This window comes from Aegilops tauschii, chromosome 7 (assembly GCF_002575655.3).
Source record: "Aegilops tauschii subsp. strangulata cultivar AL8/78 chromosome 7, Aet v6.0, whole genome shotgun sequence".
In the NCBI taxonomy this organism is placed as follows: domain Eukaryota; kingdom Viridiplantae; phylum Streptophyta; class Magnoliopsida; order Poales; family Poaceae; genus Aegilops; species Aegilops tauschii.
Window position 1 is genome coordinate 386,532,085 of NC_053041.3, and position 16,165 is coordinate 386,548,249.

At 42.4% G+C, this 16,165-nt stretch overlaps 1 protein-coding gene across 2 annotated transcripts; it reads right to left on the minus strand.

Moving 5' to 3' along the window:
• Positions 1–490: 490 nt before the first annotated feature.
• LOC109779160 (transcription factor MYBS3) lies at positions 491–5,380 on the minus strand. Of its 2 annotated transcripts, XM_020337772.4 has the most exons (6): positions 4,998–5,366; positions 2,720–2,931; positions 2,540–2,632; positions 2,338–2,460; positions 1,642–1,698; positions 491–1,086 (listed from the first exon to the last, which is right to left on the minus strand). In XM_020337772.4, exons 1-5 carry the CDS (start codon positions 5,359–5,361, stop codon positions 1,684–1,686), a joined length of 807 nt encoding a protein of 268 aa, XP_020193361.1. In that variant the 5' UTR covers positions 5,362–5,366; the 3' UTR covers positions 491–1,086; positions 1,642–1,683. The 2 variants fall into 2 exon arrangements, with proteins under 2 accessions (XP_020193361.1, XP_020193360.1); XM_020337771.4 differs by lacking the exon at positions 1,642–1,698 and having other exon boundaries at positions 4,998–5,380.
• Positions 5,381–16,165: the final 10,785 nt, after the last annotated feature.

Sequence of the window (16,165 nt, forward strand, 5' to 3'; positions counted from 1 at the left end):
GTTACCAGTCTCTAATCCAAACACCTCCCTAGATGGCATCCTTCCTTCCCACTCCAAGTAGTGTACTTCTCTAGCCGACAAAAATTCTAGACCAGCGCTTGCACCGTACAAAGATCAAATCAGATTGCTACTCCCTCCATCCCATAATGTATAGTACTCTCTCTGTAAACTAATATAAGAGCGTTTAGATCACTAAAGTAGAATGATCTAACGCTCCTATGTTAGTTTACGGAGGGAGTACTACTTAGCTACCAAACTCATCAGGTGTGGAGCTAATTATGCTAGTACAGTATACAACATTACAACATTCTATTGACGATAGTACCTACTCCCTCCGTCCCAAAATAAGTGGCTCAACTTTATACTAACTTACAAAGTTGAGCCACTTATTTTGGGACGGAGGGAGTATTATATCTTGCCTCCATTCCAGTCACGTCCTTTCTTTCTCAAGTGAACATGCTCTGGACCTAGGTGCAGAGAAACATGGACATGCATGCGCCAACTGACCTGAACTGCACTCAACCAAGTTCCAACAGGGCACAAAGAATGATCATGCCAGTTGCTAAAATACTGTGCACATCAACATGCTGGCAACAACTCAGATGGCTAGGACGGAGCACAACACATCAGAAAGCTTACAGACCGAGTTACAGACGACGATTGGTCTTTCATTCCTGCTTTTATTCATGTAATATCTCTAATAAAATGCTAGTGTTTATTCTGTCAACTGTCTATAACAACAATGCGACTCCCAAAAGAATAATTATTAGCTTAAACGACTTGGATCACGCCTACCGCATTCCGGGAAGAAATGTTGTTGGTCATGTTTTGTTGGGACGGCATGTTTTGTTGGGACGGCAGGCCAACCGTCAGCTCCAGATCCTTGTTCTCTGCTGGATGATCTGTCTTCGCAGTCGTCGCAGGAGGCAATGGTGAAGGACCGCTTTGCGGGATCAGGAATGCGCTAGTACAGGAAGTCAGGTTAGCTTCAAATGTCAGGGTACTTGTGTTGGCAGTCGCGGGAGGTGTCCCTTCAGGGACTATTGGAATTGGTCTGAACAGCGAGGGTACCCGCGAGAAGCAATCCTGACAACATGGCGTAGAAGCATCAAAGGTCAGTTACTAAATAAGCATAGTGATGGTGCACAATACGCATACGCATAGCAACAAATAACAAATATGCACATCATGGTACGAGCTGTTGACACCTAGACCATAGTGCAGGTAATACGCACCCAGTACACCAACCAAAAGCACAAATGGTACACGCAATGCAGTTTCCTATAAGACTAATATTACTGTACCCACTATCTAGTAAGCATGGTACTTAGTGACAAATAATCTTGATATTGGAAGTTGCAGTTTTTATCACAATTCTCATATTTATGTGTGTAAGCTTGAATTTTAAAGTAACTCTACTAACTAAGGCACCCGGTTGTTGCGTTGGCGTTTGAAACCACTGTTCTGGAACAATTGTACTAGACGTTTTGCAACAGTGATGGTACCAATACAGTACAGGATTCAAAAACAACATCTTTTATCATCTTATTGTTACTTGTTTGTTGGACTAAGACGGCAGAACTATGCTAAAAGTGTGAAGGGTATGAAAGCCCTAACGGTGGAGTATACAGTGCAGCCTACCTATATGATGCTCCAAGACTCTCCAACAAGAGACCATCCAAATCATCGCAAAAGACTCTACAAAATTTAACAAGTTAAGGATTAGGGTGGTTTAATGTCCAACGAAAATGCAGGCTACACACAAATGACAGAAAACTAATGATGATTTGACCAGTTAACTAAATTTTCTTCCTAATGTATACTTTTAATGTGAAACTGAAGTAAAACTATGATGATTTGCATAGTACTACCTTAATAGAGAGTAAATGGGAGCACCAAACAACTAGCACATACGCACTATAACTCAAATCCCCAAATCTACTAGTGAACCCCAAACTGCAACTAAATTTTCTCTAAATTCTTTCTTCAACTAGAATATGGTTGTGACTAGTTTGTAAGATATCTAGTAAATAATAGAGTGCTCCCTCCGTTCCAAAATAATTTGAGTTCTGGGTTTGTCCTAAGTGTTAAGATCTACAATACCAAGTAAACGTAGTACGAAAATATATTTTATAAAGAATCTCATGAGACTAGTTTGATGTTCTAGATGTTAATATATTTTTCCATAAACTTGGTCAAACTTAAACAAGTTAGACTTAAGGCAAACCGCAATTATTTTGGAACGGAGGGGGGAGGGGGTATGTACAGAAAATCTAGCAGTGATCTGCTAACTGTATTTTGACAATATCAAATACTACAGTATGGTACTTGCATTACCATGTGGTTCATTTTGCTGAGACTTGCATCCACATTTGTTGCCGTAAAAGATGGAACTGGGGGAGGAAGATCTCTTGTAACTTGTTTTGCTAGATTAGCTGCATTCGAAGATGATACTCCTTCCTGAAAATGAGATTGCCATATCTAGTTCAGTGCTGACCTAGCATGCTAAAATTAAACAGCGTCTAAATCATGAACTTACCAAGCTGCTGTTCTGGAGTTGATTAGTCATTGTTACCATATCATGAAATTTTGCCATTGTTGGTGGTAAGATGGGGCAATTTGGTGCTGGTGACTGCATTCACAAGTGTACGGAGCATTCATTAAGAAATATTCAGACATCAGGTAAGTACTCCACATGCTGGGCAGGAAGCAAAATTACCAAATCGCTTGCCATCATATCGAAAAGGCTAGACCTGCGCTTCTTCTTGTTTGGATTAGTTTGTCTGAGAAAATATTTCTGAGCATGACTGGCCACTTGAGTTGGTGTCCTGGTAGTAACGAAATTTTTTGCTATACCCCTCCAGTCTCCCTTCCCCAGCTTTTCGAGACCAGCAAGAAATGTCCTATGCTCTTCTTCAGTCCAAGGGACAGCTGCATAGTTGCAATAAATACTATTAACCGAATGGCAGCAGATACGTATATGCATCAAAGAGCTGTAGTGGGGAAAAAGTATCCACATATTCATATTTCTCTTCTTCAAATTAATATGGTAAAAGCTCTTGTTGAGTTGGCTATGAGAACACTTTGCTATAAAAGCTGTCCCGAAAGATTTACATGACGTCATCTGATTCTGCTGCTCCCAATACAAGTCGAGAATTGAATCCCGGTTGTCTAAAAAAGAATCAGAAGACAAGAATTTGCACAACAAAAGACTCGGACAGTGTCAGACATCATCATTTCTTAACTTCATTAATAGCTTCTTTTGTAGCAACTCCTAAATCTAGCTTTCACGAGAACCTGAAACCTCATCAAACAACTTTACATCCGCCTTGCCTACTTGTGCAAATAATGTATGGGATCATTTATGCAATGCGCTATTACTAATACTCTCATGTCTTTAGTCAGTTTACACTTGTCCAATAATCTAGGCCATTGCGGTTGCATTAGCATCCAGACAGAAAATGCACACACTTTATTACTAGAAGATTTATACCGGGAGAAAACGCAGATCCATATAAGTGACATCATCATTCATTCAATTCTAGCGAGCAAAGGCCTAAGACACCTCCCAAGAAGGCCCCATCTTTCAGTTAGCAAAATTGAAAGGTACTATTCCAAAGTATCAACTGGTGTTCTATTCTGGAAGGCTCTAATCCTTACGGAACAAACTATAATAGTGAACTAGAGCAAAACTGGAGTCTGGAACTAACAAACCAGGAAAACAGTTTTAATAACTGATCAAATATCACAATAACTGCAGGCACATCACTAGAAAAATGAGGCCCTGGTAAATTTCCTAACCAAACCAGGTAGTAAATAATGCATTATGAGAAAGCACCATTGCACTAGATGGCACGAAGTAAAGCTTCATAGGTCAGTGTGATGCAGACAGTGGATGATAAGTGGCGACCCTGAAGAGCGGTGGAATGGCGACCATGGATATTTTTGTATGGCTACATGTTTATGAGCCTTTCAGACGCAGGCATTTGGCAACAGGTCATAACTTTCCTCTACAAAAGACATGGACCTCGTCTTTTCTAAGCACAATAGAGCTACGATCCATCAAATATGTAATTCCACAAAATTCACCAGACACAAGATATCAAAACTGTTCTCTCTTAAGCTTGTGACGAGGTAAATATAAGTACGCAAGCACTACACTACCTTAACATGGCCACAGAACATGGTGTAAATCAGGTACAGGTCTGGTGACAGTGTCGCTCAACCTCTTGCTTGAACGACTAAAAAGGCAAGCTTACACCCACCCCTTCTATGATTGAATATACTGTACATCACAAAAAATCAATACAAATAAAAACCAAGGTTTCTCTAATCAGTTATACATTTCCCAATCATCCATTGGACATTACCTCCAATCCATACCCTGTTACCGAAGAAAATAACCCCCCCCCCCCCCCCCCCCCAGTCCACATCCTTGGATCAGTTTTAAATAATTCTACTATGCAAAGAAGCTATAGAGTAATAAAGGAACTTTCAGCCAAGCTAAGAAGTTTGATGGATTCGCAAACAAACCATTGCACATATCTACCACCTCAAAATCCTCATTAGCATTAAATCAATAGGCTCTAGCACCCAACATCTTACACATTCAATGGATCAATAAGCAAAGAGGAATTAAATGGTTGGTACAATACGAGCACAAAACAAGAGAACAAACTTCCCTCTTTGGTTGACCCGCGAACACTCGCCCCAATCGAAAATCTACCGCCTGAATAGACCTAAATCACTAGACTCTGCTGCATATAAGGTCAGTCCTTTGCTATGCACGCGCAAACACAAAGGAACACCATTTCGGCCAATCCAGGAAGCATATATAAGAAAAGTAAGAAAGGTCAGAGCTCTATACATCCGAACAGGCTATGATGATCAAACTAAACATTTGTACGAGGGGAACGAGACGATTCATGGCCAGATCTTTGCGTATTTGGATGCATCAAAGGAGAGAATTTGTTTAAGCAAAAAGGGAGAGGCGGCACCTTTCTTTCTCTCCTGCGCCCTCCGCCGCTTGCCGGACGACTGCAGAAGGCCGCCGTCGGAGAGGTACCCGTCGCCCGCGCCTCCAGCGTCCCCGGAGGGGCAGGCTGAGGCGAGGGTGGCCAGGTTGCCCATGCTCTTGCACTTGCGCATCACGTCCTCCCTCACCGCCACCGGTGGGTTGGGGCTCGGATCCCGGTCACCGTCCGGGGGATCCAACTGCGGCGCCGGCGCCGGCGCAATGGTGACGCCGAAGAGGCGCATCCCTGGCGGGCGCGAATCTTGAGGCATCCCGGCGGCCGGCTCCGACGAGTGGGGCGGTGGCGTTTTATTGGGAGATGTCGGAGGGGACGAATAGAGACACATTGGCAATTTATCGGACAAACAAAAGAAATGGAGAGTGTTTTTTTAATATATATTGCTGTTGTTTCCTGATTTGTTCTATACTACTACTAGCACCTCCCTTCCTCCTGAGTTTTTCTTTTATCATTTTAACTTCTCTTTTTTTTTTGCGGGTGATCATTTTAACTTCTCTACTGTATGCTTTTGTAACCAGTTTGTTTTGAGTGGTTTGTAGTAGTATTTTTTATGTCTTTGTACAGTCAGGTTGCCAGAATTGTTGAGTCCCAGCAATGTTTTACAAGAATTGTCTCGAGTTATAATCTTAAAATGAGCACTGGGTATTTAGAAAAATAATGACAAACTTCAGATTATAAGCTTTTGATTTTTTTTATATGCTATAAAGATCATTGATAAAATCTACAATATTACTCGCAAAGAAAACTACAACAGCATTTTATATTTGGACCGTGAAACCCCATTGGTGTATTTCATTTAGCCCCTCTTGCATTATTGGTAACATATTTGTTCCAGTGGTCAATTTTGTCAAATGTTTTTGTGGTCAACGGTTACCGAAGCTAGGCAGTTGTAAGCTTTGATTGTGGGTGTGTTGGGTAGGAAAAATGTTGCTTCGAATAAATTCCATATGAGTATTACCCGCAAATAGATTTTTCATATCCATACTGAAATTATTGAATGATAGAATTTCATACTGTTCAATAATTGGACTCTTAATATTTGTCCACCCTATCGAACCAATTGTTTATTGCAAACTGTGTTTCCAATTTTGAGGCATTGGTTGGGGAACGGAGGTTATAAGTTATACTTTTGGATAAACTACACCAAGGAAAAAAAGAATTGATATTTACTTGATGTTGATTTTCATTTGGCACACACCGGCTATCCTAAGCTGGAAATCTTAAAACCGTCCTCAAGTGATTAAGTTGTAATAGCCAGCTTAAAGTTATTTGTTATGTCCTATTTTATTGCGCTTTGGGTTTGGATCTCTCAACCATTCTTTATTCTCTAACTAGATACCAATCGTGAGACGATTCCAATCGCAAGCTTGTGTTTAGCTCGTATGTACATACGATGTATGAAGTATATTTTATAAAAAACAAAGTCAACAACGGGTCTCAACTTGATATTGGCTGACAAGGACAATCAACTGCCCATGCTTTTATAATAATGATGATGTATTTTTTGAGTACATCTATCAGCATTGAGATGGGGACATAAAAAATTTGGAAGTATGTGTTCAATTCCTGCATGATAGGAAAAAAGGTTTTAATATACGCCTAAACATACGGAAACTCGCAGGGGCATGCACCTGTCAAGTCGTGTCGGCCACCCGATTGCCTCGCGATTTGTAAAGTCGTTGGATCCCGCACGAGTGCACAAGTTTTAAGTTATAGTTTATGAAACTTATGATTTTGTCGGTCACAGTTTCTGAAACTTACGATTTTATGTGTCACTCGTACCAAGTTTCAGCAGTTGAAACTTAATGAAGTTTTAAAATTTTGTCAAAATGTATTCAAAATGGATCTAATTCAAAAGCCCTCTGTCAGTACAAAGGTGCTGACATTGGACACCACACAGCCTAGGAAATGTAAACTGAAGAAGAGGAAGGTGTCAAGTGACGGCGAGTTTCCATTCTAGTATGGTAGGTTCGGTAGTGTGGAGTTTCACGATCACTCCATTCTAGTATGGTAGATCTGATAGTGTGTTGAGCTTCATGATCTGTCCATGCTAGTATGGTAGATGTGGTAGCGTGTTCAGCTTCATGATCAGTTCATGCTAGCATGGTATATGCATAGTTCTTTTTTCAACTAGTCCTAATGCTACCATTGTAGGCTATGACCGTCAAAGACTTTAGTCAGGACCTTGTTTTCGGATACCCAACAGACCTTTCCCTCGTGTGTTGAGGACTCCTAGCCAACGTTCACTCAGGATGCAAAGGTGTTTGAGGTCCTCACGTGTGTTCTTTAGTGGTGGCAATGCCCGTGGTAGCTAATAAGGTGGCCATTAAGGCTGGGAAGGCACATATGAGGTGGTCAATGAAGGGGAGTACAATGAAATGGCTTCCTTCCCTGTCCACCTTCGTCGCCAACAAGATGTGTGATATCAACGCTAGCGAGGTGATGATGATAAGGGCTTCAAGGAGGTGCACCTGAATGTTGTTGCCAAGATGGTGCTTGAGTTATGTGGCACAGAGCTGACCTCAGCACGAGTATACAACCATCTTAGAAAGTGAAGAGTGGAATGAACCCAAGCTTCAAAGCTTGGAGACTATAGCAGTGCACGATGGGTTGAGGTCACCTTCACCATTCTGTTGGAGGTTGAGCACTACCAAGGCCACATTGTGGTTAGCTAACCTACGACTTGTCTCGCTTGACCTAACATGCCGATCATAACTAACAACGTTGTCTTTCATTCTTAGGATCCCCCAAGGACGCTGAGTACCTCAACAAGCCCATCCTTTTACATGTAGACCATCTTCTCCTGGGGTTTGGCCAATCACAACTAACAACATTTTCTTCATTCTAAGGATCACCCCAGGGACGCTAAGTACCTCAACAAGCTCATCCAGCACTACTATCATATGCAGGCCACCTTCTAGTGGGATCTGGCTACTAGAAAGCATGCCATGGGCACCAGTGAGCCTCTCGGTATACCTTCCCCTAAGTATCCAGACACTCAGGAGTCAGAGACCATCGTCCTTGATGGCCTTGGCAAGGCTGCTGATCATGCTCTTGTTGCTGAAAGGAAGCGAAAGAGGGGCACCTTGATGGACGAGGAGGTGAGCGTCTTTAGCAGCATGACCGACACCATCAAAGGAGGTGGCATCCACCATTAAGGACAACAAGCCTATCAACGTGCACCCTTCCCTCTACACTATTGTCATGGACAACATTGGGTTCAATGAGGAGGCTCTGATGGTCGCTCTTAGCCACCTGCTGGTCAACAAGGCACAGGGTCTTGGAGTTGTTGGTATAGAAGTAAAACACAGGAAGCTCTGGCTTAGGATCTGGTTGAGTAAACATTACTACTTGTAGTGCAAGAGTATTTGAGATGGTGGCATGCATAATGATGATGTATATTCTTTTGGTACTTAGGCTTGAAATCTGTTGATGGCATGTACATTTTGATGAGGTAGTATATGCTAACCCATCAGATGGTGCACTTGCGGTGGTAGGATTACACCCTCTTTCTAATGTGGTGGTAGGATGACAACATGGTAGGTGAACTTGTGATGCATTTGTAGATATGAATCATGCATGTTGATGTTGCTCCTGCTCCATATGTTCTTGTCAACTTGTGTTGTCTGTCTTATTTGTTGAAACCATTTTTAGGGAATGCCATCATTAGGTCACTTTATTGATTAACGTAAAATGCTTACATCAACCACAAGCGGATAAAAATAAAAGACGGAGGATTATCTACCCAATGACATGAAATACCATTCTCGTAGCAATGTTTTTGCCACCTCATGAGCTACAATGTTTTATTCCTGTACGCAGTGCTTGAATTGGACATCTCCTATCTTTGTAACCAAGTCCGCACAGTCAGCATAAACTACACACCTTCAGTCCACCACCATGTAGACGATCTTATGCAAGCTTCTACCAATTCAGTAGAGTCAGGTTCTGCAATAATTTGATGATATCCCATCGATGCCACCAACGGAAGCCCCTCTCATGCGCAAGCTTCCACCATCGATTCGTTAGAAGCATTAGGAAAGAAAGTACATGTTGTTGCAACGAAGTTGTCGAGTGAATCACGGATCATTGCACATGTACTTCCCTCTCCCCCTCACTTTGAAAGGAAAGTGTCTACATTAAGTTTTAGAGATGCCCCACATCTAGTTTGGACCACTTAATATTCTCCCTGATACTTGCATTCGGCCTAGGCTTTGCAAAATTGTTGCACATAGCAAGAATTGATGACTTTCCATTCCCCATCGGTGGAGTATGCTCTCCATGTATCACATATCGCCTAATCCACCATAGGTACCAGGAAGCCTGATAACCCACAAGTATAGGGATCAGTTGTAGCCTCTTTCGATAAGTAAGAGTGTCAAACCCAACGAGGAGCTAAAGGTAGAACAAATATTCCCTCAAATTCTATCGACCACCGATACAACTCTATGCACGCTTAACGTTCGCTTTACCTAGAACAAATATGAAACTAAAATTACTTTGTAGGTGTGATAGGATAGGTTGGCAAGATAATAAAGAGCGCGTAAATAGAAACTAGGGGTTGTTTAGATAAAGGCACAACTAAGTTAGTTTTAGTAGAGAGCTTTTTGTCACAAGAAAGTTATTTGTCCCTAGGCAGTCGATAACTAGACCGGTAATCACTATTGCAATTTTATATGAGGGAGAGGTATAAGCTAACAGACTTTCTCTTCTTGGATCATATGCACTTATGATTGGAACTCTAGCAAACATCCGTAACTACTAAAGATCATTAAGGTAAAACCCAACCATAGCATAAGTATCAAGTCTCCTTTATTCCCATACGCCATAACCCACTTATCCGTGTTTGTGTTTCTATCACTCACGCAACACAGACAATAAGCAAACCATGAACATATTGCAAACCCTACAGAGGGGATCCCTCGCGCTTGCGCGACACGGAGAGCACCATAGGACAACACCAATAATAAAACATGCAACTCAAACCAATCACGATCATCAATGAACCCATAGGACAAAACGGATCTACTCAAACATCATAGGATAGCCATACATCATTGGGAAATATTATATAGCGTTGAGCACCATGTTTAACTAGAGATTACAGCGGGGAGAAGGGGTGTTACACCGCTGCATAGAGGGAGAGAATTGGTGATGACGGCGGCGAAGTTGTTGGTGTAGATTGTCGTTGCGATGATGGCCCCGGCGGCGTTCAGGCGCCACCGGGAGAGAGGGGGAGAGAGCCCCCCCTTATTCTTCTTCTTCCTTGACCTTCCCCCTAGATGGGAGAAGGGTTTCCCCTCTGGTCCTTGGCTTCCATGGCGGCGGAGGGGCGGGAGCCCCTCCGAGATTGGATCTCTCTCTCTCTCTATTTCCTTCCGTTTCTGTGCTCCCAGATTCTGGCCTTTCACCGTTTCTTAAATTCCAGGAGATCCGTAACTTCGATCGGGCTGAAATTTTAACACGATTTTTATCCGGATATTAGCTTTCTTGTGCCAGAAGAAGGGCACCAACCACCTTACGGAGTGTCCACAAGGACCAGGGGCGCGCCCTCTGTCCTTGTGGGCTCCTCGGGCATTGTCTCGCATTGATTCTTTTTCCCAAAAATCACATATATTCCAAAAAAATCTCCGTAAGTTTTTATCCCGTTTGGACTCCGTTTGATATGGATTTTCTACGAAACAAAAAACATGCAGCAAACAGGAACTGACACTGGGCACTGGATCAATATGTTAGTCCCAAAAAATAGTATAAAAAGTTGCCAAAAGTATGTAAAAGTTGTAGAATATTGGCATGGAACAATCAAAAATAATTGATACAACGGAGACGTATCAGCATCCCCAAGCTTAATTCCTGCTCGTCCTCGAGTAGGTAAATGATAAAAAAGATAATTTTTGATGTGGAATGCTACCTATCATAATCTTGATCATAGAATCTAATCATGGCATGAATATTAAGACACGAGTGATTCAAAGCAATTGTCTATCATTTGACATTAAGACAACAATATTTCAAGCATACTGATAAAGCAATCATGTCTTCTCAAAATAACATGGCCAAAGAAAGTTATCCCTCACTACAAAAAAAATACACTTCCGTGATGATACGTGTTTATCACAGTAGGTCACGTTTTTCTGTCATGCATGTACATCCATGACAAATTTATGACAGAATCAAGATAGTCATACCTGTGCTGTCGTAGAAGTGTTCCATGACATTACCAAAATTATCATCACGAAAGTGTCCACTTCCATGACGATAAATCGCGCATCACAGAAGTGCTTTCGTCAAGGGTGCCCGACACGTGGCATCCACCGTAACGGAACGCCGTTAAGCTATCGGGTCCGGTTTTGGATCCGATAACCCGTTAACAGCCCCGACCAATGGGGATTTTCCACGTGTAAAATCATCATTGGCTGAAGGAAACATGTGTCGGCTCACCGTTGGGACAGATGGCATCCACTCATTGGACCCAAAGCGCCTATGATACGTCGACACGTGGCACGGCCCAACAGAGGCCCATTCCTGTGAAAAGGCCGGCCCATTTGACTTGGTCAAAAGGTGGCGGGCCGGCCCACGGCAAGCCTGTTAACGGCCTGTTCGCACATAGCCCATTTACAGCCCGCTAACCCAGGGCCCGTTTACGGCCTATCCGAATTAGGCCCAGTAGCGTCATCTGGGCCGTCCAATATAATTCCAGCCCGTTTTAACTTCTGGCCCATGTATGGCCCATGACGTCTTTCGGCCCATATGAGGCCCTTATTACTCTCGGCCCATTAACGGCCCGTGGTAAAACTGGCTCGTAATGAACAGTGTATCACTTTATACCCATTAACGGCACGTGGTGAAACTGGCCCGTAATGAACAGTGTATCACTTTATACCCATTAACGGCCCATTATTCCGTTGGGCCGTTTCCAGCCCATGTTATCTTTCGGCCTTCTGGGGGCCCATTTATTGTTGGGCTCATTTCCACATTCGTTTACTTACGGCCCGTTACTGTCATTTTCTGCTTGTGGGCCAAATTCAGCCCGTGCTTACAGTCGGCCCGTTTGTGGTCCGTTAATACGTTGGGCCGTTTTCATAGCGTCATCAAAATATGGCCGATTAATGACGGCCCGTTATGGTCGGCCCATGAACGGACGATTTCAACTCTAGCCCATTTACAACCATAGTGTGGTCTGTTATTGGCCCATGTTTGGCCAACCGGTCATAAGCCCGTAGAAGGCCCATTGATGATACGGCCAATAGAAGGCCCATTGTGTCTATGGCCCGTATAAGGCCCATTATTTCTACGCCACGTAGAAGGCCCATTGTTTCTACGGCCCTTAGAAGGCCCATTGTTTCTACGACCCATAGGAGGCCCACGTTAACTACAGCCGGTGGGCATCAAAGTTCGCCACCAGTGCAAATATAGGGAACACCCTACACTATACAAAAATGGCTTGTTGTTTTCTTCAGCCGGTGGCTGCACGTTAAGAACAAATTTTGTATCGCACCAAAACAAATTACAACTATAAAACAAAAGGAAGGTTGGCATAAAAGTTAACAGTCTAGCAGATAAATGCACCACCAGAAGTTCAAAAGCTCAGTTCATTTGACCTGACTGTTACGTTTTCATGCTGTATTGTCCGATGGAGCACCATAACCTTCTCCTTCAGTTCTCCTAGGCTCCTGAACAACATAGCAAATGTCTGATAGTCTGGTTTCAAAACCATGCATATCTTGACAACATCGAACAATGTCTCTCCTTGTTTCACAAAGGGTCTCTGTTAGGGAATGGACTTGTGTCTGGAGCGCAGATACAACATTGTTTTGAGCTTGCATATCTTGATCATGAGGCAGTTTGGACGAGATTGCCTTAACAACCAAGCCAGTATTACGCAGGAACGTGCTTTTGGTACTGTTAGTGGACAGGTACTGACCCACTGCAGCAAGAGCTGACATTGCGGTTATAGTTGCCTCGCCACCTTCAGAAGGTGGCGGTTCCACCATTTTTTCCATAGCTCGCTGAAAAGTTGTGGTTTTACATTAGTAGTACCAGAACAGAAGATATTAAGGAGGCAGCAAAACCAAACAAAATAGCTTTGGTCTATATACAGAACTTATTCTGGTGAACCCATGTAAAATAATGGTTGTATTTTATTGCAAAGTACATAATAAAACCAGGTTCCAAACATATGACCATGTACCATCGCTAATGTATTGTCTATTTCTTCACATTGTATTGAGGGCTAAGGATAAAGAGACGAAGTTTATAATACGGTAAGCATAGTATGACATCATTCATATCACAAAACAACTGAGAACAGACAAACAGTCAATTGTAACGTTGTGTGGGCAAGTCCAGCACGGAACTAGATTACATGTCAAGATCAAAGGAACATCACTCCTCTCTTTTAAACCTTGTAAGGTGCAATGATACGCTAAGACAATTGTGTATAAAATTGAAAAGAGTAATAGACATTGGTTGCAAACCATGCAGTTGAAGGCACAAGTCAGAGTAAGTAGTAGTTAAAAGGCATGAGGATTAAGGACTTACAACAGTGGCTTTGACTGGTGTAGTCTTGCCCTTCTTCTTGCTGGTGTGACAGTCCTTGAATATTTCCACAACATTTGGTTCAGGTACTTTTTGGTTCTTGCGGGCTTTCCTCTGCATTTGGAACAAGTCAATATAGATCTGATAATATGGTACAACGAAAAGAGTGAAACAGCAGCTAATTACAAGAGCCTCGCAGTGTGCAATATAGATACGAGATCCTGCCGTCTGTTGGAATTTCACTTTCGTACGGTTGGCCTTGTTCTTTGAACAGTTCACCTACAAGAAGATAGATTTGTGTGGCACATGCATAAATAGGACTTCAACATGTGATCTGATGACATATATATAAGTACCAGATACTTCGGATCGGACCAGTGTTTAACGAGGCCTCTCCAGTCTTCATCAGATATATTTTCCACTGGAGATGTTTGGGCAAGTTCACTGTTAGCCTTGCCTTCAAAGTGAGTTTTCCTCAAGTTATACCGATACTGTCGCAGAGCAGACTTGAAAACATGGGTGCAAGCTTGTCTGGTTGCATCATCTTGGCTATCCAACTTGAACCTCATCTGTTGAAAATTATGGGAGTCTCATTATCAGCAACCTAGAAAGTATTGGACAAAGCAAGACGATATTACTAGTTTCCGTACATAACCATACTTACAGATAAATGGTCGAGGAAGGTGTTGAACTGGGTTTCGTCTTTGTCATTCCTGTACTGAATCCATGTTGGGAGGATACGTACATGACACCTAACAGCAACCGCTGCCTCTGATACTAACTTGGCTGACCCTGTAGCATCACGTGGCCTTTTTAAACCTGCCTCAAAACGGATCTCCATTCTTCCTCCTCTAGATTTAGTTAACCTATCGAGCATTATCCCTGATGTTTGTTTCCTCTTGCGCCTAGGTGCTAGTCCAACAACAAACATAGGAAGTGTTAGTGTACATCAAACTGTGAGACTACATATAAAGAAGCATGCAACTGTAACTTGACTCCAGCAACTACCTTCTTGCTGTTGACGCTCACAAAGTTCATCTGATCTTGCCAACTCATCTTGTGTCAAGAGTGCTTCGGAAGTAGTGTCAGGTGGCAATGGAGCTTGGGAACGTGCTGCTAGCTAAGTTGACCAACGAGTAAATCGTGCAGCTGGTGGTACTGTGGAAGGTGTTGCAACAACGTGGGTTGTCTTTGCTTGTTTGGTGGCAGCTATTTGTTTCTGTTTGGCTTGTTCTGCAGCTCGTGTAGCACGGTATACCCTGTCGGTACAATTTTCTGCTGGACTTTGACCTTCTATTGCACCATCAGTACCAGCAGAATCTGCAGGATTGTTCCGCTTCCCTTTCCCTGTCGTTCTGTCTTGCTTCCTCTTTCTCCGTGCCATGTTAAGTCAAGCTGACAAGAAAAACGAATAACAATTTAGTTCTTCAGAACAAATGTACTTTGATGTAAGAACATGGTGTGATAGACAGATATTGTATGTTCTAGAAACAGGAACACATGTCTTAGTCACAAGTATAATGTGTAAAGTAAGCAGATGAAATTCAACAAAATTAGAAGCAATACAAGCTAGACATCATACATAACATGCAACCACATATTACAGTGCCAAGTTAGAGGGAGCACCTGTGATGGTGCACTAGGGGAGACGTGCTCATCACCAACACAACTACGTTGAGTGTCTATGCATGTGTTGTCTTGGAAATCATCTTGGGGGGATGGAGGGTAGAATCTGTAGAGGCCCTCCATTTGGAAGGAGCACCTTCATCCGCCGTCTTGCTAACTTCCTTCCGCTTTATTGATTTTGAATTGTCAAGTAAAACCGACAAGAAAAAGCAATAAAATTCACTCTTCAGAACTCATTCGTGCATGATACTGACAATCACTACTTTGATGTAAGGCAAACACATGATTCCAGGATGGAATAATACGAAAAACAGGACGGCATGGCATATTCACAACTGTTTGTGTAAACTAAGCAGAAACCATTTCACCAAATAAGAAGCAATGCAAACTAGACACCACGTGAAAGATGCAACCAATATGACTCTGCCAAGTTAAAAGTGTCCCATCATAAATGGCATTTCAACAAATTAGAAGCAGCGCATGCTATAAATCATATCAAAGATGCAACTAATATCACACTGCATATACTGAAGGTGTCTCGTCATATTGATTGATGCGGGATACAAAAAACAATTGTTTTATGTGAGGACATGCTTAATAGACAGATGTACTATGTACTAAATACAGGAAGGCATGTCACATTAACAGGTATAATGTATAAGCTAAGCAGAATAGCACATGCAGTTTAACCAGATTGGAAGAATTACAATCTAGACACCATATGCAACATGCAACCACATATCACGCTGCCAAGTTAGAGCAAGCACCTGCAATGCTAGTGTAGGGGAAATGCGGTAATCAACTACAGAGCTACGTTCACTATCTTCATCTAGCCTTGTTGTTTCTTGAGAATCATGTCGGGAGGCTGACGCTGCATTCTTTAAATGAGGAGTAATCCACTTGCCTGACTGCCTCATCATAAGTGATTGATGAGGGATACACAAGAACATTAGTTTGATGTAAGAACA